At 41.4% G+C, this 24,335-nt stretch overlaps 1 protein-coding gene across 1 annotated transcript in view; it reads right to left on the reverse strand.

Moving 5' to 3' along the window:
* ARID5B (AT-rich interaction domain 5B) overlaps positions 1 to 24,335 on the reverse strand; it is a 176,366-nt gene that overhangs the window by 82,106 nt on the left and 69,925 nt on the right. Inside the window, exon 4 of the mRNA XM_045783334.2 lies at positions 7,381 to 7,611. Coding sequence (XP_045639290.2) covers positions 7,381 to 7,611 — 231 coding nt within the window. The remainder of the gene's footprint in view (positions 1 to 7,380; positions 7,612 to 24,335) is intronic.

The raw sequence follows: 24,335 nt of genomic DNA on the forward strand, positions 1-24,335 counted from the left end.
TCTGATCCCTGCGTACGCGGTAGTGAACGTGCTCTGAAAGAGCTTACGTTATAGCACCGGCGGGGATGGGGGAGACGGACTATAAACATATAAAGAAACAACTATGAGAGTTAATTTCAGATAGTGATAAGTTACGGGAAGATAATTCTATGTTGGGTGATGGGGTGGAGCCAGACTTGTGAAAAGGGGAAAGTCAGAGAACACTTCTCTGGGGAGCAGACATTTGAGCTGAGGCTGGAATGATGAGAGGGAGCCAGACCCAAGATATCTGGTGAAACACATTCCACGCAGAAGGACAAACAAACAAGTATTTCTGGAATGAGCGGATGTTGAATGATTTTTAGTAGCAAATGATACCTCAAGTCCCCAGGAGTCTGTACAGGTATGAAATAATTTTGTAAATGTTTTTTGAGGAACCACTATGGACTCGACGTGTGGTTAGGGTTATGTCGGATGGTGCGAGAGATACAAGAAGCTTTAGTTAACGAGGAGTACTTAAGTAGTACTTGCCATGTACCGTCTACAGGCTTGAATCCTCACAGCTCTGTGAGGTACGGTCTGTACCCACGACATACGGTCCACGGCCATCCCATATTTTCCCAACCCTCTCCCCACATACGACATTGTAAGATCATTAGGAGTATAAATTTTTCTGTCTTGTCCATAACTATGTGCACAGGGACAAGAACAAGACTTGGCACACAGTAGGTGTGTAATAGATATTGGGGGAATGCGTAAATGGACAAGAACGTGCTGTGTGTTAGGCACTGTGGGGGACTCTCGGCATCCCCAGACAGCCTCTCCTACAGTCCAGGGAACTCTAATCAATCCAATTCCCTTGACAGGATAGAATGAAGGGGTATAGAGGGTGTCTTTGGCATCAGGAGGATTTTAAAAATCAAGTGAATACAGACTTATTCTGAACTTCATTCTACCATCCTTCGCCCTAACTAGCACTTTTGCCTGTGATTTTTCAATGACCTGGTTCTTTCTTTTGTGTGTGTGTGTGTGTGTGTGTGTGTGTGTGTGTGTGAATTGATAAAAATATCTGTTTCACCCTAGAGAGGAATATGTTAATCTTGCTAATGTAATGGGATATAACTTTCTTGTTTTCCTAAATGAAACGCTAGGCGAAATATTAGCCAATATAGGCACAAATCCTTTCTTCTGGAGTGAACAAGAGTTTATTGTACCCATGAGTCCAAACAGTTTTTAATAAGCCATTGAGTCCCCTCAGCTACAAAAAGAGTCCAGAGTTATTTTAAAATATCCTTCCAGGTTCCAAAAATAGAAAAGAAATTCATGAAGCCTACCCATTCCATATATCCTGACTCTGAAAATTAGTTTACAGTAACAACATAAAAATTCTGTTCATTAATCCTCAAGAGAGATGTACCCTAGCTTCCAACACCTCTGCCCAAGGAGGTCTGCTCCTCAGCCCCTCTTTGTGTCTCAGTGTCCTGCAAGCCAAGGCCATATGTTAATCATTAGAGGTCCTATCGAGCACATCCAATATACCATTACCAGCAGATTTATTTGGGTTCAGTTGACTCCACTGTGTGATTGAACTTAAACACTCCTCTATCCCTCCTTGGGCTGCACGTGCAACAAAGAGAAGGTACCAAGCATGGTCTTGGTTAGACCATTCTCTAGCAATAAACAGAAGCTCTAGAAAATTTCCAAGACAAAGCAGTCCTCCAAGAGAGACCTCTGGAGGTTAAGGACTTCTGCATAACTAGCAATATACAAGAAGCCCGACTCCTTTCCCACTCAGCTTCAATTAAAGAGAAACATCTGCCTCGTTATCATCTGGGAGATCGGTGGGCACGGCAGGCAGGCAGGCAGGCAGGCAGCAAAAGCCTGAATGTGGACAGGGGCCAGGAACAAGGCCATTTGATCATCGAAATCCACTGTGACCATGAAACCTACTTTGGCAAGGAAAAAAAATGTTTACTCACTTACAAATTCCCATGATCCTTAACAAAACAACTGCCTTTAATTTCATTTCCAGCAAAACATGTGATGTTTAGAGGGGAAGAGGCAGAGTCCAGCTCGTCCTCTATGCTTCAAAATAATTTTACACATCCTGAATTTTCTTTCATAAGAAGTCAAGGTTTCACCCTCTCTTCTGTTTCCTTTCCTCCCTTGGCTTTTTCTTCTTTTCTCTATAATGTCATTATTTCACGCAACAGGAAAACAGAAAGGGAAAGTTCAGTGCAGAGACAGAGAGGCTTCTGAAAAACAGAACGTATAAAGTAGAAAACTTTTCCATTAAGGTTCTAGGAAGAGTCCCAGAGCCTTAGAGAAATGATTCCTTTGTTATTTACAGAGCGAGATCAGTTTGGATGACTGTGAGTTGTCCAAGGCCTAAGATTCTAATAGAACAGTAGAGAATCTTCACTGATCAGGAGGGCTGTTTTTTTAATCAAGCACGTACAGACTTAGTCTAAGCCCAGTGATGAGCTATTTCTACCCAGTTTGAAAGACGGGATAAGTGAGGGGCCTTACGTCACTTGCCCAGAGGAACAGCAAAGCAGACAGGTAAGCCTTGATTCGTACCTAGCTGATTGGTAAGCCTAGCACGTTTACCCCTGGACTGTGCTACGTTCCCTGCACTTGAGTAAAGGACATGTTTTGATACTACGGAGCCACTGTCTCCCTGAGGGTCAGAGCTCATGGTTTCCTGCACTTGGACCAAATGCCAAGATGGTAGCCCATCTCATCTCTGCTCTTTTCAGGTGAATTACCACATTCTTCCTTTAATCCCATCCCATTCCTTGGTCAAGGAACACCCCCCGTCCCCAAAACACACAGCCCCTGACTCCAAAGAACTTAAAAGCACGACTTATGTCTCTTCGCAATTCAAAACTCAGACTAAAATAAGCCATATCTTCTATTATTTTTTTAATCAACCACATCTTAATCCACTTAGTTTGACCCACCTTTAAGGACTGATTTCATCTCATTTATATATATTGGGTCTACCTCACATCCCTCCGATAAAAGCTACTACCTTAAAGTTATCCATTCATCTGCTGTACTGTGGACGCCTCTGTTTGGATTTAGCTGTCAACGCTTCGCACGTGTGAAATCAACCCGTGTGATATTGAGGTAAACACTGCGCATTACAAACTGATGGACATTTTCTTGTTCTACCAGCGGAAATAGACAAAATATTTGCACGTGTGTCTGTTTTCTCTACAGCACAGAAAATAATACAATATACATGACGGTATGTGTTTTACAAAAGAGGAATCAAATTATAGAAAGAGGTAAAAGCAAGGTGGGGGTGGTTGAAGAATACCTCATGTTCGGAGACTCTAACAGGACAGTGGGGGCAAGAATAATGCGTAGGGTAAAGATTTTTACGAGAAAAACTGTCATTCTTGATTCACTTTCCCTCATTATTATTATAATCTCATTTCCTAATTGCATGTGCAACACAGCCAGTCTTCACAATGCTTTCATGGGGAGTCCGCTGCTTTAGTTTTAAAAATAGTCGATTCTCTTGTGCTGAGAAAAGAGCACACCGCCTTTAAGACCATTGTAACTGACAAGATGGAAGGATTCAGGCAGGATGTCGAGGCTGAAGCTTTTCAATCACCTGCCATTAATATGATTCAATTTATGCTTATGTCATAGGTTTAGACGTTGCACAGCGCTGTAAAGCCGGGAAGGGACTTGAATAAAATACAGGGAAGAAAGCAGATGGTACGCTATCAAAACCCTTCAAGCCTAAAATAACCTTTCCCAAGTAAGGAGGATAGTTAATTAAACCCAGGATATATTTACTCTATTCTGAATATCTCAATGTAAATAAAAATCAAAATGACACCACTGTAATGTGGGACTAAATGATGAAATTTCATCTATTCTATTTTTCTTTAATAGTTTCTAATCAAACTTTTCATTAAACAGCTTCATAAAATTCCACGGAGAATTTATTTATAGGGATTCACTGTAGATTTAAAAGCCTTACTTTTATTATTCAATTAAACTTGTTATTCAGTGGACAACATTGCAACAATGGGGGGAGGGGGGAGGTGTCTGAGCAGTTGGGAAATGTGGTCACATAGAGAAAATGTGGATCATCCCTGCCCAGGAAAGCCCAGTTCCAGTTCCAGAGCCACCGCCTGGGTTTGTCTCAGCCTTGGTCCACAGACTCACATTCATGTCCCCCTGGTAGAGAGGGCAGCAGACCATTTATTAAAGGTAAACAAGCCTAGGGGAGGCCGATAGTTGACCCACGGTGAGGGCAGCCATTCCCAACATGGAGAGTCAGGACATGAATTATAAGTAATCTAGGTATTCTCAAAATTTTCTATTTGCCTTTCTCCCCTATCCTTTAAAACAAGACCCAGTCCTGCCTTTTTCATGAAGCTTTCCCTGACCCCTCCCATGATCACCCCCCACCACCCCCCCCAACCAGCCCCACTGCTAAATTCCTCCTGCGCTTGCTTTCTGCAACACTCACCAAATACTTAATCATTGACTTTCTTGTAACATTAGTTAACCTTTCAGGTGCATTAATCCTGTCTTCCCCAATTAGATTTTTAAATCCTCCAAACAAGCAAGAACTGTGTTTTATTTATCTTTTGAACCCCCTCTCCTGCCCCCACTCCATAATCCCATTTAATAGAAGAAAGCAAAAAACATATTAGTTAATAAAATAAACATTATTTAATCATAGGAAAGCAGACACTGTCCTTTTGAGAAGGGCCTTGTAGGTACTTTATGGCAATTTATGAATTTCATGTGTCAAAGGTGTAGCTGCTAAATGCTATAAACTCTTTGCCATCAGCTCCACCATTCATCCACCTGGTGATATGGCTAATAAAATTTGATTTTTACAGCCTAGGCATACTGTTACCTAAATTACATTTGACCAATTACTGAAGTCACCAAACGTGTGGTACAGAATATATACTGTGTAGAAAATTCATCTGTGGGCCCCCTGGCACTCGCGGTAATCTGACAGAAGTGTTTCGGTCATCTGGCAGTGTTTAATATTAGGAACATTTGTTTAATGCTAGTCACTAATTAAATTTATGTTCTTCTACCAACTGTTAGTTGGTTGGAGAAACCCAACCCCACGTTTTAACAAACCCTTTAACCCATGTTGATTTCAAATACAACCAGTTGGAGGTTTAAAAGGGTGTTCTCTGGAAATGTAGATGGAGGACCAAGAGTGGAAGGTGGGGGAGGGATGTTGGCGAATCAGGTCAAAAATAAGCTTTCTGCGGGGGGGGCGGTTCACTTACTAAAACGAAATATTACATGAAGTACAAACTATTTGAAGTACGAACTCAACTAAAAGAAAAGCCTAATATTCTAATTATTAAGCTAGCCATCTAGAAACTCTTTTAAGGGTACCTTTACTCCAAAAGAAAGTTTCCACTTTAAGAGGCTGGAGAAGAAAAACAGCATTAAAATTAGGTTTACCAGAAGACAAGTTCAGGAAAACATTCAAAAGTCAGATGCTTGTGTTTGTGAGAACATTTAAAACTAATTTAGGAACTCTTAACAGCCATTGTGATCACTGTTAAGTTGGAACTTCTTTCTATTACCAATTCCAGACGCAACAGCTTTGAAGCTCAATGACTAATAACTCTTAAATTAGCCAAAAAGGTTAAAACATTTTTCATCCTGTTACATCGTGATACTCCAACTCTGACTATTCTTAAATGAGGGAAAGCATTCTTTCAGTTTTATTTTGTGTCAGGAATTTACAGACCTCTTGAGTGGCAAGCGGGACAGAGGGCTTGGGAGTAGGGGATATGGGGGGAAAAATCCCTCACAACAAGTATTAAAAAGGGACTATTTGATCTGAAAAGAGAGGGTATTTTTTGAAAAGATGTATTGGATACATTCATCTACTTGAATACAACGGTTATCTGAGTATTAAAAATATGACACTAAATTCTTCTTGGAAGAAGGGATAAATAACTTGTATAAACACTACTATTCTCTTCTAGACTGATGGTCATTTGGTAAGGCAGAGTTGTGAAAAGCATCCAAAAGAAAGTTTATAAGGAAAAAAATTGGCATGTCCAATGAGCCGAGGTCCCCTTCCTCTTTCCTCCCTTCCTTCTTGGATCATTCCCTCACCCTCACCCCTACTTACAAGCCCCCTGCAGCAGGGGGGTCAGGAATAATCAGAGTAGAGAGGCCAGAGGGGATTTCCCAAACCATGCTGAGGCCTGTAACAGTTAAGCAAAATAATCTGATCTGAATAATCCACAAACTGGGGATCCTTGGGAAAACCTTAGCCGACAGAATCAAGGAATGTTCCTACTCAAAGGGACCCCATCAATTCTCTCTCTGGAACGTGGGTCTCAGCCTCTTCTCTGCCCAGGTCCCCATGAGAGATGAAGCGTGAGTCAGCCATCACACTGGTCACCCCATGATGGCAAATCCCAAAGAAGGGGTAGGGTAAGGGGGGGTGGTCTCATGCCTCTGTAAGTACAGGAATTTTCAAGGAACATGTCTAGCTTGATAAAGCACCCCCAGGGTATTCTGATATCCCTGCCCAGCCTGTTGAGAACCACTGATATGATCCAATCTCTTCAACAAACAGATGAGAAACTGAAGATGTGAGAGATGTGATCCTGGCTTGCCTCCAGCCATTCACTGCATCAGGCAAAGGCTCCTAAACCTATGAGATATCTTCTCCTGTGCTTCTATCTATAGAGACACGTGACTGATCAGCTAGAAGAGATGCAGATAAAATTATGTGTGCATATATCCATCTTTGGGGGGCACAGTGTATAAAGATATATATATAGATAGATGGATATCTGAATCTCTCTCTATATCTATATATAGATATCTGAAAATATTATATATATATAAATCTATACATATTTTTATACACTGTGCCCACCAAAGATGGATATATACATGTATCCATACATGTATAGGAAAAATTATGGGGGTAGGGATGTATGTATCTATCATCAATCGATCTGTTCACCTTATAGTACAGAAGTGGTGACAACTGGTGCATTTTTATAGTTCCTTATCACACTGAAAAGGGAGTGATCAGTTAAAAAAGTCAGTATCTGAACAGCTAAAGCCTTTTAAGACAGAACGAACATGAAAGCTTCCTGTCCCAAAGTCCAATCTCAAGGTCAACCAAGCAACTTCAGACCCTACATTGAACAACAAATTCTAAATAATTACCCTTTACCCTGGCAAACAGAGGTTGCCCAGGAAGCGACGACGCTTTATGCCGCAATACTTTGGGGGAGGGGAGGGGCGGGGTGGCCCATAGAGCTGGTGAAAATAAGCCTTGCTCCCCATCACTGCTCTTCACAAGAACGGAAAACAAGGAAACACACACGCAAAAGTTTCATGTAGGAAACAAACGAAAAGACTCACCAAACTCATCGCATATACTTTCATTTTCAATGAGAGTCGGGTGGTCAAAGGTGTCCCGACAGTACAGGATCTGAGGGTTCTTGCTGACCACGGCGATGCCCCCCAGGGCTAACGCAAACTGGTCCGTTAGAATGGAAGATGGCTTATCCTGGATGCGCTTCAGCATGGACCGGTACCGGCAGTACTGAGGGTAGCTGAGAACGATCACGTTCGTTTCTTCCTCGTCCTCCCCTAGACAAACAAGAAAACACTTCCGTTACCCTCTTCCCTCCCACAAAGAACTGTCATGGCCATGGCATAATTGCAATGATCACTCTGGTTTGGTATGAAAACGTGTCTTCAGGGAGACCCTGATACCAGTTCATCTTTCTCCCAGTGTGGGGAACACCGGCATTCTCCCAGCCCCACCTCGCCAACCCAGTTCCACTAAAAAAGCCTCGGCTTACCGGCAGGGAAAAGAAAAGTGGAGAGAAGAAAGAGTCGGGGTGACCTTATAGACAGATTAAGCAAGGTTTGGGTTATCAGCAAGCAGCAGAACCAAAAAGACTGTTTTTGAAAGAGTCTGATGTATATTTCAAGCATTAAAGTCATCATCACAGGAAAAATCAGAATTTTGTTGAGCTTCATTCTACATGGTTCCAGAGTCTGCTCTTTTTTTAGATTATATAATCTTTCAGTGCTAGAAGGCCCTGGAAAGGTCATCTGGCCCCAGAGAGACGTCCATAAGTTCAAACAGCATCATCATCTAATCTGGTGGTGGGTAGGGCTGTCAACAAATATTTCGGGTTCTCTTTATGGTCTTGTGGAAAGACCCTGCTTCCTGACCCATTAGAGTCAAGTGGCCCTGTGACTTGTTGCGGCCAATAAAATAAGACAGAAGTGAGTAGCGACTTTAAGGGCCAGTGTTTGACTGACAACCCTCTCTCTTTCCCTCTGTCCTGGGCCCCTGTAATGATTCAGATAGCAGCTGTGCTGCCAGTCAAGGTCTTGGAGCGAGAGTCACATGGAGCAGAGCCCCTCGTTGGTCCGAAATGGACATAGAACCCAAGCACAAAGGAAAGCTTTGTTGTTTTAAGTGAGGCTGTGATCTGGGGGTTTTTGTTTTTGCAGCATGATCTATCCCGACTTGATTGATACATCCACCTTCCTTGTCCTCCCCCCTTCCCATGCTCCCTATCTTCTAATGGCCCTCAAACCCATCTGGTAACTTGGCACAACTCAGGGAACCATGCTGAGAGGACTCCCCAAGCGTCCTGTGACAGCTCCATCAGAACCAACTTCGCTCAGAACATTTCAGCGACTTTCACGAAGCTCCCTTTTACAATGATCTTACTGCTTATCTGCACCTCACGATATTAAGTGCTTATTTATAAGAACCAGATTCAGCCTGCAGGACCCCTTCCTTCATCTTAGGCTTGAAAAATGGCAAAAGCTCCCCTTGGGTAGCCCGACACCTGCATCATGTCAAGCCGCATTTCAGCTCCGTGACCTAGTCTGCCACCACTCTCCATAACCACACCATCAGGACGTTTGTAAGCAGTTCCCAGATATGTCACTGGCTTATCCAAAGGGAAAACACTCAATATTCTGAGCCCTTACCATGCTGCAGGGAATTACACAAGACAGTTGTTAAGGATACCAACATTATCGTGGCCATCTGGTAACCAGTGGGAGACAAATGAGTAAGGACAGAACAAATGATGGAATAAAACCAGTACCAGTGGAAGGTGTGCATGTGACCTTCTCAGATAGGAGCCAATACCCAGATGCATTTCTAATTATGTTCACTTAGTTCCTCAGGCTGGAGGCTTCTTCGAGAATGGAGATGTTTAGCTGCTTTCAAGATGACATCTTCCAACAGTTTACATTTCTCAGACTCCTGCCTGGCCTGTGGGTAGCCACTTTGTCAGCTGGCATATTTAATTACAAGGAAATATGTTTACATTGAATGCAAGTCCCCCAATGAAGTTCAGTTTTTAAATGCTGATATACATTCCAAGACATTTCAGTTTGAGATTTTTACCGCAGACCAAGACACGAATTCACACTTTGGGTTCAAATCAGTGCTTTCTAGAGAGTTAAAGCACACAACGTTTGACTGGAAATATTCACCAAACATCATGAGAACTCCAGAATACCTCAGTCCTACTCGAAGAAGCAGCCCCCAAATGTGTCAATGGTATTACTATCTTCTCCTTGTCCAAGACCCCACGGATGATGGAGAGGGGCGTAACCACGAACCCCCAGGGCTCGTGCAGCACGCTCAGCACCGAAGGCCGTCTCCTGCAAGTAGTAAATATCGTGCAAATGGGCACACAGCATCCACAGTCCTGTCTCGGTTGTGCTATTGGCTTTCTGTACTGGGGAGAAGGCTGCGCTAGTTTCTCCAAGTTTTTGAAATGAGATGAAGTTCTGCTTTTCAGGTTGAATGATGGCAGAAGAATGGATGTTTCAAAGTTCATTTTCTAGCAGAAGATGTCACCTGGATGCTTGGGAGCATTTCACTTCCTTCTCGTCCCCTCATTCTCCTCCAGCTTATCTCCGACCATTTTTCATGATAATGCCATCTCTAACCTCTTCTTAATTCTCTATTCTGGATGCAATCAGCTCCCTGGCTACCTTTGGTGCTTAGAAATGACCTGGGCTTTTTTGTTTGCTGGTTTTTGGTTTTGTTTTCTCTTCACCTCATCCTAGCTCGAAACATGTATCCTTCTTTCTTCATGCAGTTCCCAAAACACAAGCCAAGCCATGAATCTGCTTTCTGTTGGAAGAAAAACCAGCAAGTTCCCTCTGGTTCACATCCTGGACATGTGTCCTCTGATGTCTATTCATTCTGGAGACAGTATCCCTCAGAGCACTCCTGGGTCTGCCCTCATGAGAATCACATAGGGTAACTGGAAAAAGGCAGACTCCAGGGGCCCATCAAGAACGACTAACTCAGAATCTCTAAAGTGGGGGCCCAGGAATTTACGTTTTTAACAAGCTTCCAGGAAACTCACGCACATTAAACTTTGAAACTACTACCTCTGAGTCTGACTTTAGCTTTTTGCACAGACTTTAGTAATTTATTTAGTTTGGGTTCTGATCTCTCTCTTCCTCTCTCTGTATGTATGTGTGTGCATATATATGTGTATACACACACACACACACACACACACACACACACACACACACACACAGAGATCTTCCTCCCCTTTCGATGGGCTTATGTCCTGACAACACCTTGTCCGTTGAAAACATCCTAAGTTGAAAATGCATTGAATACATCTAACCTACCAAACACCGTAGCTTAGTCTAGCCTGCGTTAAATGTTCTCAGAACACTTACATTGGGCAAAATCCTCTAACACAAAGTCTATTTCCTAATAAAGTATGGAATATCTCATGTAATTTATTGAATCCTGTCCTGAAAGTGAAAAGCAGGATGATTGCGGGTACAGGATGGTTGTATGGGACATTCACCCTCATGAGCACGTGGCCGCCTGGGAGCCGCGGCTGGGGGCGATGCCCAGCACCACGACAGGATCGAGCCACGTATCACCAGCCTGGGAAAAGATCCAAATTCAACGTACGCTTTCTACTGAGTGCGTGATTGCTTTTACACCATTGTAAAGTCAAGAAATTGTTAAGTCGAAACGTCACAAGTTGGGGTTCCTAAGTATATATCTACTTACCACCTGTTTTCAGGTATATCCTTCTAGCCGAACCCCCACTGTACCCAGAACAGAATCTAGGACCAAATTCCCTTCTCCTCGCCACCCTCCCAGGATTGTTGCAGGTAGCACAGGAGACAGAAAATCAAAAAAGACCTTGTAACCCAAAATAAGAGGGACAGAGGGACTGTTTGTTTAGAAATACTACCATGATTTCTGGTACTGATAGGAAAACACAGAAATTTACACAGGTCTTTCACAAAACACATCTCTTTTGCTCCTCACAACATTCGTATTCGTAGGATTACTGCTGGTGAATACCCTCCAGTTCAGAGGTGAGATAAGAGGCTCAGACACCCCAGGGACTAGTCAGGGCTCTCAAGGAAGCAGAGGGTGACGGACGTGAGACTGTCACCCAGTCTTTTAATTCCAAGTTTGAAGGGCTTTTCATTATGACAAAATGTCACAAATACTAATAATAGCAACATTATTATGATCATTAAGGTCATACTTTGATTTCTCTTCCTATGTGGGTGTGGTTGAAAGAAAATCTTTGTTTATTTGACATCTTATTATTATTAGAGACTTAACTAAGGTACAGTATTGGGGATGAGGATGATGGCCTTTGGTCACGTAAAATATGAAACTTCTGTGTCATCAAGGACTGCACAACTCTGTCAGTTATAGGTCAGAATTCCACCCCAGTTAAGTTAGCTTGTTGTGATTTTGGGACACGGCAATTCACGCCGCCATGATTTAAGAGTAGGGACCCATCTTTTATGCACAGTGGTCCTCCCCTTATCAGAGGTTTCGCTTTCTGCAGTTTGTGGTCAACAGCGTCTGGAAGCAGACGACCCTCCTCCTGACACATCATCAGGAGGTCAGTCACAGCATAATGTGACGTCACAGCGCCTACGTGATTCATTGCACTTCCTCTCATCACTCAGGCATTTTATCATCTCACGTCACAGGAAGAAGGGTGAGTATAGTACAATAAGGAATTGTGAGAGAGAGAGACTGTTTTACTGTCCAATTTTACTATTAGTTATTGTTATTAATCTCTTCCTGTGTCTAACTGAGAAATCAAACTTTTTCATAGGTTGTATGATTAGGAAAAAACAGTACAGATAGGGCTTGATGTTATCTGCAGTTTCAGGCATCCGCTGGGAATCTTGGACTGTATCCCCCATGGATAAGGGGGGTACGAGGTATATCTCCTTTCTACTTTCTACTCACATGATAGGAAATAAAGCCAACTTTAGGTTGTGCAAGCCCAGAACCCCTCCGCCCCCTGAACCTCTCCCATACTAAGAGGCTAGAGGCCATGTTGGGGCCTGGTTTAATGTGGCAACTCTTAATAATACCAAAACAAAAATTATGATAATTTTGTTCCTTGTGAAAAGAACCCTCCATTTGGACCAGAATTTTGGCATTGTTTAGACAGAGGCAAATTTCCAACCTAACAATTAGACATGCCCAGAGGAATCGCCTTTAATATTTACGGAACAACAACAAAAGAAACCCCCAAAAAACCAGACAAAGCCCATGAGACCCTCACGACTGCTAAGGAAATTAACAAAGCATTCTAAGTGAGAGTAAAGAAACCATCCAGAGTAAAGGTGAGACCTGGAAGAACCAACAATTCATCTAGGGTAAAGTTTCTCTGAAGATACCTCAGGGAAAATTTACCCTAGATGAATTTAGGTAGACATGCTTTGTTAACTGGAGAAATATATATATATATATATATATATTTTTTTTTTTTCTCAAGACAAAGCATGGTCACCTTCACATGAAAAGTATGTATAACAGAGAATTAAATGATGAGTTTGGAAGAGCTTTCCAGATCTAAAATTCTATGATCCTATAACTTTCCCCTAAGCCTTTGCATTAAATTACCTTCTTCCTCATATAGCTACAAAACTATTAAATTGTTCAACAGCTGTCATATTTTATTTCGCCCTAGTATACTAAGAAACAAATAGCCAAACAACCCTTTCAAGAATTCTTATCTAAATTCCTCAGCTATTTCTTCCCTCCTTATGCATTTCATGTCCATATAAACAAACCCTCGTACCCATGGAACTGACTCCACCAATAAATGCTGCGTAGGACATTCTCCCCTTTCCGATTCATAATAGGTCTAGCAGATAAATCTAAGAATGAATAAAGAATGGATAAATTGCACGTTTGCTTAGCAAAAGACAAAGTGTTCCTGGAACAAAGATTTTCTTTCAACCCCACCCACATAGGAAAAGAAATCAAAGAATTACCCCAAGGAATCTTACTCTCACACACTCTAGTCAGCGGTAGTTGGCTGGGTTATGTAGGCAGTACTTGATTTCTGTCAACAGAAAATGATCAGCAACAAATTGTTGGTACCAAGACTAAAATTTTAAGCCATATTCTGATATTCTCTTAAAATGTCATCCCATTCCTCAATTCCCCCCTCCACTAAAAAAAAAAAAAAAAAAAAAAAAAAAAAGTGAATATGCCTATTTTTAAATGAAATATTCAAAGGGAATAAGAGACCCCAAATTACTAAACCTCATTTCAACTTCAATGAGAAGAATTTTGCCTATTAAAAGTTAATACCTAAAGTACACTGCTTGTAATGCTCAACCAAAATTACTCTAATCCTGTGCTTATATCATAATTACACGTTTTGTTAACCTCTCTCAATGTCAATTTTTCACTTATTTATATATTTTCAAAGTCCAAAACAGAATTCCACAGAGAAACTGTAATTATAACGCGAGACTCCACCCAAGCTTTTCAAACAGTAACTGTATACCATTGCTTTAATCCTCAGAGTTGGGCTGGGAATGGGGAAGGGGTGGGGGGGAGAGGGTAAGAGCAGGCATTCATTCTGAATAGCACGTTGCTCAAGTTGTCTTTATACAAAGAGAGATGCATGAAATAGCAAACACAATGAATTAATGGAGCATTGACTTTCAAATATCCATAATGCTATTTTTTTAAAAATAGATAATGGTGGCCAAATGCACAGGAGACTGAAAACATAAATTCCGGAGGAGAAATCTGCTTTTATCTTTTACACAACATTTAGAAATGTAACTTTCTTTTTCATTCGGGGGGGGGTGTTGCAGAAGGGAAGGCTTGTTTCGGAAACATCACACTATTATGCTTACTGAAAACCACTATAATCTACTTCTAAAATCGGTAAGCTGAAAAAAAAAATCTTAAAAAAAAAATCTTTGCACCAGGATTTTATAGAGCCTGGTGGAAAAAGTATGCATGTTCCTTCCTGCACCTAATTACCTCAACTGAAAAATCTGCCAAGTATTTTGCCCTTTAGTTCTCTTAATCGTATTAGGGCAAATGCATTTGGATGCCAATAGAAACAAACATTTAAAGATTTTCACTTAAAAGATTCCAAATATGTATGAAGGCCATGCTTGAGACACAAAGTCCCCAGTCCTTCAAAGACGACATAGAGTGTTGTTTTTTTTCCCCAAGCAAATATGAATTTGCTCATGTTATAAAACTTGATGTCTAGTTTTGAGACAATTTAAGTAAAATAATGTCAATACGAGAGGCTCTTACAATGATTTATGCTTCTTTCTGTTACTTTATTACATTAGGCATTCCTTTCTCAAAGCTTTATACTTTTCACCGCGCTCCTAGCAACCAACCAACGGCGAAGCATCAACTTTATGTACCTGGCACTAGTCCAATTCTTACTGCTATTGACAATTATACTGAAGTTTCCATTTAATTGCTGCTCTGTTGTGACACTGAATATTTGTCATAATTAGGCATTTCCTATTTTCTGTCCATTCATTTTTGATTATTACCGAAGAGGAAATTTTTTTTTATTTCAGAAAATCTAAGCATGAAAATCCGACAGATAAGAGCAGCTACAGCTGTTACTATCATTACCAACATTGTAACATGCAGCAAAAAAAAAAAAAAAAAAAAAAAAAGAGAGAGAGAGAGAATATAATTTCTCGGAAGGTAATTTTCCTTTCAGTCTAAGTGCTCTTATTCATCTTACAGTTACTCAATGATTTCCTGTTCTAATTACAGGACATTATACAGAAAGACATTTGTAAAAGCAAAATGCAGCAGCATATGACTACGTAGCTTGGATTGGTTGAAAGTGTTTAAAATTCCAGAGTTGTTCATCAACTTCATCAATGCCTGGACGCAAGTCCGTGTAAGTGTGTAACGCGTGCTGCCATATTTCTACATCTCCCCTAAGGCAGTAAGCTTAGTACCCAAAGTAAGTACCCATCAAAGGGGAAAATACATTTGCAGTTAAACTGATGTTGAAGAGTTGGGGTGGGGGAAGATGGGTTGTTGGTGGTTGTTTTTTTTTCCCCCCTCATCAAAGCTGTTAAATTGGAGGCATGCCAAGACAAGGAGTGGAAAGTATTAATAATAAAAATAAATTAAATGCCTGATTAAAAGGGAGAGAGAACAAGATTCCATCCGGAATAGAAATGAAAATGCCACAAACTATTTCATAAAAACATACTGTGACGTAAATTACACATCAGTATTGCACTGTTGTGGTTATTTTGAGAAATGGTTTGTACTGTAAGTCAGCTGGTACCACCCCGCCCTTGATGATTTTGTAATTCTCTACACAGTAAGCAAGCGGGGCAGCCCTGAGATTGCTAAGACAGAAAACAGACCTAGCCATAGAGAGCTGGCAATAAAAAGATAATGTACTTTTAACATAACAGAACAAGAAGATTGGCTTTATTAACTAAAAAAACGACTTTAAATGGTCCCCAGCTTGCCATTTGTTTTGATAAATGGAAAGACAGATCTTCCCGAGATAGGCCACGAAAACATCACCGGAGAACTTATAAAAAAGAAAATGTGGGAAACTATCTCCGTGCGTGGTTGTAAACAGAACAAAGAATATTTCAAATGTAAAACCCGGGCTTTTAACTCGCTGTTTCCCGAAGCCAGACACCTCAGATACATGGACGCACACACACAAAAATATGTATTAGGACGTTCGTATTGGCTTTTGCCCTGACTGTTGCTTCCTCACTCCTAAAAGAAAACAATACCAGGCTGAACTAAAACCAAACACAGCCATCGCTCTGAGTAACAAACGAACCCCCTGGGAAGCCAGCCAGCTCCACCTCCAAGGTTCTCCCAAGTGGTCACTGAATTCTCAGCCACATTCCGGAGCCACTCTGATTTCGTTCTGAGAGTTCTGCATCTTATTTCCATAGGGCTCACATCAGCTGAATGCGAATGTCACCCATGACGGTGGTTACGCAATAAGTGTCTCTATTCTTTAGACCACGTGGCCAGACTGACAAGTAGGGAAAGTGGTGACCACGTTTGGAGCAGGACTCTAAGAGGCCTGACCTACCTAACTCACCCCCCCTCACACACGTCAGGCTATGGTTAGCCAGTCTCCCTCAGTATAAATGAATTTCAGTATCTGAAGAAGAAAATATAAAGGACCCTTGAGAACACCAGGGAGCCAAGGCTTAGACAAAATTTCCCCTACTCTAAAAATTGTGCCAAAAGTTTTCTCAGAGATTAACTTACACATTTATTTATTTACTAGTGGTCTAGGTAAGGCTGTTATATTGGATTTGAACTTCGTTAAACTCAATCTTTTCTTGGCTTACGAGGAGCTACAACTGAGATCCGGTCAGCCCTGTGGTGACCATGACAAAGTTGTTGCAAGAGAAGAAAACCTGACCTTTAGTCCAAGTGGCTTTAAAAATCATAATAACTTCTGCCATCTTTCCCCCTGTAAGTCTATATGGCTTTTTATTTTCAAGTTGTACTTTACGCTTACCATCCTTGCAAGAACCACAATCCCGCTACGCAGCCGCTGTATAAACCCTTTACATCTGAGAGACCCCCCCTGAGCCCCCACACTCATGAATAAACCTCATTAAGGTGTGATACAGGACAGATCAACAGCAAAATAATTAACTTCCACACATCAGTCTCTCCACATGTAAAATCCGAGTATATGCCTTAGCAGAATGACCGATCACTATTTGCCACGACTTTCATGGACAAGTAGTCAACACCGATCAGGCTAAATCTCATAAATGCAACATGGTTTATATTAGGGGAAAAAAAACCAACCACATGTGTATGGAGAACTAAGCACCAAATAGTGCAGGACTGACTAATATTGATTACTTAATGCCAAGCATTTTGAAGACATTTTATACATATAGATATGCGTGTGTGCAGGTAATGGATAGGACGTCTTTTTTCATGAAAACTGTGTGGCCCTTAAAAATAGCGAAATTCAATAACTTTCAGGGCATGCAAAGATTCCGTTACACTGAGTGAAAAAAAGTAAGGTATGAAACAATATATTCAAACCCATGTCTTTTGTTTAATAGCGTTACTGAGATATAAGTCACACACCAGACAATTCATTCGTTTAAAGTGTACGAGCTTTTAGTATATTCACAGAGTTGTGCATTCCTCACTACAATCAAATTCAGAACATTCTCATTCTCCCCAAAATAAATTCTGAAGCCTCTTGCCCGCACATCTCCCTGCCCCTCACCAGTCCTAGGCAACCGCCTAATCTACTTTCTGTCTCTACCGACGTGCTTATTCTGAACATGCAATAGAAACAGTATCATATGGTATGGGCATCTTTGTCACTGGCTTCTTTCACTTGGCAGGATGTTTTCAAGGTTCATACATACTGTAAAGTGTATCAGTATTTCATTTATTTTTACTGCTGAGTAATATTCCATTTTATCGATACACCACATTTTACTTATCTGTTCCATCAGGTGATGAGACATTATTGTTGTTCATACTTTTTACTATGCATACTATTGCTGTTGACATTTATTTAAAGGTTTTCACGTGGACATATGTTTTTATTTCTCTTATGCGTATACCCAGAGATGGAATTGCTGGGTCATACGGTAATTCTATGCGCACCCTGTTGAGAAACTGCCAGACTGTTTTCCCAAGAGGCTGTGCCATTTTACGTCCTCTCCACCAGCGTATGAGGGTTCTGGCAACTCCACAGCCTTCCCATCATTTGCTATTTGATAGCCATCCTAGAGGATGTGACGAGGTATCCCACGTTGTTTAGTTTAATGCTTCAAAGTCATTCATAGTAGATGAATACCTGTAGGTTATGAGATTATCTGATTATTGTCCCCTTGGTTTGCCTGTATTTTAACCATGTAATTTTTTTTTAAAGATTTTATTTTTATTTATTTATGTGACAGAGAGACAGCCAGCGAGAGAGGGAACACAGCAGGGGAGTGAGAGAGGAAGAAGCAGGCTCCCAGCGGAGGAGCCCGATGTGGGACTCGATCCCGGAACTCTGGGATCACGCCCTGAGCCGAAGGCAGATGCTTTAACGACTGCGCCACCCAGGCTCCCCTAACCATGTAATTTTTTTAAAAGATGGGAACCTCTGGCAAGTGTATATGAAACTTCAAGGGATCTCAAATAGTCAAAACAATATTGAAAAAGAACAAAGCGTTAGGACTCATACATCCCTGTTTAAAAACTTACTACAAAGCTGTAGTAACCAAAACAGTGTGGTACCGGCATAAGGACAAACTGATTGAATAGAATAAAGAATACAGAGGTAAACTTTCAAACGTATGGCCAACGGATTTTTGACGAGGGATCCAAGACCATTCAACGGGGAAGGGACAGTCTTTCCAACAAATGATGTGGGGAAAACCAGATATTCACAGGAAAAGAATGAGCTGGAACTTTACCTCATACCATGTACAAACATTAACTCAAAATGGATCAAAGATTCAAATTTAAGAGCCAAAGCTACAAAATATAGCAGAAAATCTTCATGACTTTGGATCTCACAAAAACACAGGCAACAAGAATTAAAAAAAAAAAAAACGGATAAATGGGATATCATCAAAATTAAAAATTTTTGTCCATCAAAGGACACTGTCAAAAATTAAGTAAAAAGACAACCCACAGAATGGGAGAAAATATTTCCAAATCACATATCTGATAAGGGATTGATATCCAGAATATATAAAAAGCCCCTACAACAATAAAAAGACAAACAATCCAATTTAAAAACGGGCAAAGGACGTGAACAGATATTTCTCCAAGGAAGTTATACAAATGAAAAATGCTCAACATGAAAAAATGCTCGACATTATTAATCATTAGGGAAAGGCAAATCACAACTACAGTGCAATAACCACTTCACACACACCAGGGTGGTTATTATTAAAAAAAAATACAAAAGCAAAAAACTCCAAGTGTTGGTGAGGATGTGGAGAAATTAAAACCCTCATTCGTTGCTAATGAGAATGTAAAATGGAAAGCTGTGGTGGAAAACAGTCTGGAAGTTCCTTAAAAGTTACATAGAGAATTACTATATGACCCAATAATTCCACACTTAGGCATATGCTCAAAAGAATTGGAAACAAGGACTCAAACTGATACTTGCACATCAGTGTTGACAGCAGTATTATTCATAAGAGTCAAAAAGGGGAAACAACCCAACTGTCCATCAGTAGATGAACAGCTTAACAAAAGGTGTAATATACAAACGAAGGACTCTTATTCGGCCATAAAAAGGAACGAAGTTCTGACACATGCCACATAATGAAAACATTATGCGAGGTGAAATAAGCCAGACACCGAAGGACAAATATTGGATGATTCTATTCATATGCGGCTTCTAGAATAGGCAAATTGTTACAGAGACAGTAGACTAGAGGTTGCCAGGGGCTCCTTGTGGGGGGAGGGGACACGGAATGGGGAGTTGTCGCTTAATGGGTACAGAACTTCCGTTTGGGGTGATGAGAAAGTTCGGGAAATAGATAGTGGTGATGGTTACGCAGTATGACGGGAATTCTTAATGCCACTATACATTAAAAAATAATTAAATGGTAAATGTTATATGTATCTTACACAATAAAAAAGGGAAATGTTTGGCAGGAGTTATGTTTTCGGTGTGAAGGCACTCTTAGCTGTTCTTGAGAAGAAGACAGGCGTCTGTCCAACCAGCAACTAGAATATGAACTCCCGGAGGGCACAGCGTGGTGTCCTCATTTCTCATGACCTGCCCAGACCCCCAGAGGGGCGCTCGCAAGTGTAGCTGCCTGCAGACGGTGCTGTAGGGTAGCCCCTGAACCTTCCGTTCAGGAGTGACAGCAGTCGTGTCCTGGGTTCACCCTGGACTCTGGACCAGCAGCTCTTTCTAAAGGCTGAAGGAATCTGGAGAAAGTTGTCTAGCAAACAGTGCAGCCGTCAGGGGCTGCTAGGCCTTTTTAGATGAAGGGTCATGAGTTTAGGCAGATGTCACATTTTGGGGACTTTTTTTTTTTGGAATAATCTCACCACTTGAGGAGTGTGTGGACCACCCTCAAAGTGCTGGCCCACTTCCAGATGACTGCACTGACCTCTGGGAGCTCACAACTTGAGGTGACAAGAGCTGCAGAGATGGCGTTGTTTTCTTTCTTATTCTCATAGGGCTTCTGGAGCGGCTTAACAAGGAAAAGAGGGCAAAGGCCTCTTTGGTATCCGTGGCTCATCTTAAGGTCTTCAAAGTGGTAAACCCCTACCCAACGGGCATGAGAGGACGTTCCTAGGGGAGCCTAGATGGAAATGGGACAGATTCTTGGCGTCTATATCACTCCCTCTCTGTCCACATGCCCAGGAATGAGACTGCATTCAGTGCGGCCAATCTCCTTCTTTAACCATCACCCATTCCTGGTCTTAGGACCACTAAAGAGACCAATCAAATTACTAGTTCTGAAGCAATCCCCTTTATCGCTGTATCTAGACACTCGAAACCATAGGCTTCTGCTCTTTCCCTTCTTCCACATATTTCTGTTAAAGAAGCCTGGCAGTGGAAATGGAGTACTGTGGCCTGTGTTAGGATGCTCTGAATTCAGGAAAGCCAGAGCAATAAAGGTTAATGATGCTGATCCCTTTAAATCTAGGTGAATGCTCTGCAAGTCTACCAGATTTTTTTGAGGTAAATTAGATAAAACCTAAGGATAAACATTTCATATGATTTATTCGGAACTGTTATACTTTAATAAATACAGATTTTAAAACTTAACAATAAAATTTCAAAAAATGAAAAAAAATCTTAAGGTTTTTATCAAATCATGTATGTTCATTTTAATTATAGTCAATTACCATCTATATCATGTTTAACATTTTCCACCTCCTATTTACAAAAAACTCATTCAAACTGGTGATGAGAAAATTCAGATGTCCACTGAAAACCAGTTAAAGGCCCACATAGGGTGTTTGGGAAATCTCAAGCCAAATATGCAAATAAAATCTAAAAAGTAAAAAGAAAGCGTGAAATAACTTTAATAATCTATTTATCTTTTTTGCTTCTAATTTTTTATTATTAAAAGCAAAATCCAATGAATATCTTGTCCCCACCCCTGCCCAGTTTTATTGATATACCACTGACATATACCATTGTATTAATTTAAGGCACACAACACAATGATATGATATATGTATAAACTGAGAAAATATTTTGTCTTATTTAATAGGACAAGTGCAAGTGTTTTTCTACCATATATTCTTTTTTTTAAAAAAATTCTATTTTATCTAACCCAGTATACCCACAATATTATTTCAACACATGGGCAATGTCAAGCATTACTAGGGAGATAGTTTGCATTATTTTTTTCCATATTAAGTTTCTGAAATCTGGTATGTGTTTAACCTGTATGGTATCTCTTTATTTGGACAGGCCACATTTCAGGGGCTTCATAGCCACATGTGGCTGGTGGCTGTCATACTGGATGGCACAGCCATAGAGAACCCACCAGAAAAGAACCTGGAAGAGCACTGTGATGGACCGCCTGGGCCTGAAAAGGCAGCCGGGACGGATGGGGCTGTTCTGAGTATTTGCCACAGTTCCCATGATGCCTTTCAGTCCTGGACTCTAAGACCTCACGATCCTAAGAGGTTCAGAAACACAACTGGAGGGAAGGCCTCAGGTGGCTGTTACTTCATTGTTCTGATAACCAAAAGCCCCAAGCAAAGCCAAAAGGTAGCAAGCAAGCCTGCGTCATGATCTCAGCAGAGATCCTTGCTTGTCACCTTTGGTTTTCTGGTGAACGATTAAAAAAAAAAAAAAATTAAAGTAAAATTAAAAAAAAAAAAAAGGTTCAACTATACAACCTGGTAAGAGCCCTCTCTGAGTTATATCTATTTTCCTACTCTAACTACGAGTTCACCTGGTGCCAGTTCCACAAACCATCTGCTCTATTTTTTATCACAATGCCAGGAGAACATCAGTTGTTCAGAATGGGTATTTTTTTTTCTAGTGTGTACAATATGAAAATTAGTTTAACATCTGAAGGAAAGAGATACTTACAAAACGTACTGGAAACTGAAACCACTACTCAACCTCACGGCAATGCAGTCATATAAAACCTCCAGCACCTTCTAATGTGCTGTCACGGTGCACGGTGGAAGATTACCCTGGAAAGCTGACGATACGGATATGCTCTTACTTCTTTTTGTGCAATGTTCGTAGTGAGTAAGCTGATGTAAGACAGGAGGAGGAGGAATCCGGTTTATTCACATTTCCTATAATATCTACCATCCGCTGACAATCACTTCCACTGTAAAATTCCTCCTTTCCCCAATCTCTAATATCCACACCTACTTCCCTTTTCTCATAAAAGACACAATAAACAAATCGTGGGTGACTAATATATTAATTCCAGTTATAATTCTGTGGTTTCGTATCACGAGTTACCAGTGCTTCAGATCCCCATTCTAGGTATTTCTTCTTTTTTTTTTTTTTTTAAATTTTTTTTTTTAAGATTTTATTTATTTATTCGACAGAGATAGAGACAGCAAGTGAGAGAGGGAGCACAAGCAGGGGGAGTGGGAGAGGAAGAAGCAGGCTCATAGCGGAAGAGCCTGATGTGGGGCTCGATCCCGGAACGCCGGGATCACGCCCTGAGCCGAAGGCAGACGCCTAACCGCTGTGCCACCCAGGCGCCCCTAGGTATTTCTTCTTTTAAAAGAGACTTTATTTATTTATTTGAGAGAGAGAGCGCGCAAGAGTGAGCGCGCACAAGCAAGGGGGAGCGAGAGGGACACGCAGACTCCGTGCTGAGCCTGGGAACTGACGGAGGGAGGGCTTGATCTCATGACCCTGAGATCCCGACCTAAGCTGAAATCAAGACTCCGACATTTAATCGACTGAGCCACCCAGGCACCCCTATTCTAGATATTTTTGTGAGATGGTTTATGTTAAGCAAGGGTTGCCAAACTACGGGCCAAAAGTGGCCCGAAGCCTGTTTTTATAAAGTTTTATCACAACACAGCCATGCCCGTTCAGAAACACAACTGTAGTGTGGTTGCTTTCCCAAGACAGCAGCAGAGTTGCATCGTTCTGGAGTCGTGTTGTGACAGAGACTTTATGGACAGTAAATCTGACCTATTTAGTCCCCATCACTGCTGATCGCAGTTCTGGAGAACAGATTATTGCTTCCAGAAATCTGTTATTTGAGATCATTAAAATCAGTTTAACTCCAAGGTGTAGTTATTCCGTGATACCTTGGTGAGCGTGTGTGTTCATGTTAGGTCCCCCTTTCTAGACTGTGGGTTCTCTGAAGGGCAGGAGCAGGGTCTCTAGCACGTCTGAATCCCTAACACTGTCAATACAAAGTCTGAATCCCTAACACTGTCAATACAAGTGAAGCATATCGTAGGCTTTCAACTGATGTTAATTTCAATTAATATTTCACATTAACGTTTTCTGGTTATTCACTATTTCGTGTCCTCTCCTTATTGTCTAGCCTCTCTGCCTGGCTGTGGGACCCCTAAGGGTTGTATCCCTGGGCTTCCTCACACTCTGGCTTTTTCTTAATTCAGCAAATGGGAGACACCAACAGGAGAGCAGATGGTGGAAAGAGAGAAGTTGGGGTACTTCTTCCTTGCTCGTCCCAGCTCTGGCACCACGGGGCTGCTGCGGCTGCACCCCCACGCCACAGCAGCTCCTCGAGGGCTCCAGCCTTCACCAGGTAGCAAGATTTGCGCCCTTGCTTCCTGCTGTTACTGGACCCCGGGTGCCTCAACCACCCTGCTTGGTTCCCTTTATCCTAACCACACCTCTGCAAGTCTTCCCTTTGTTAACATCTCTCCGGTTGAACCCTCGGAGTGGAAATCTGGTTCTGCCTCAGCCTTGACTGATACTCCTCCAGGCTTCTCATTTGGCAAGTGGTAACTCAGTAGGATGGTCCCACACTCTGTGTTTAAATGAAAACCAAGAGAGAACCCATGTTCTGTGGGCCAGTCAGATCAGAACCGCTGAGGGGCTTGTTTAAGTAAA

This window comes from Ursus americanus, chromosome 6 (genome assembly GCF_024610735.1).
Source record: "Ursus americanus isolate L20-20 chromosome 6, mUrsAme1.1.p, whole genome shotgun sequence".
NCBI classification, from domain to species: domain Eukaryota; kingdom Metazoa; phylum Chordata; class Mammalia; order Carnivora; family Ursidae; genus Ursus; species Ursus americanus.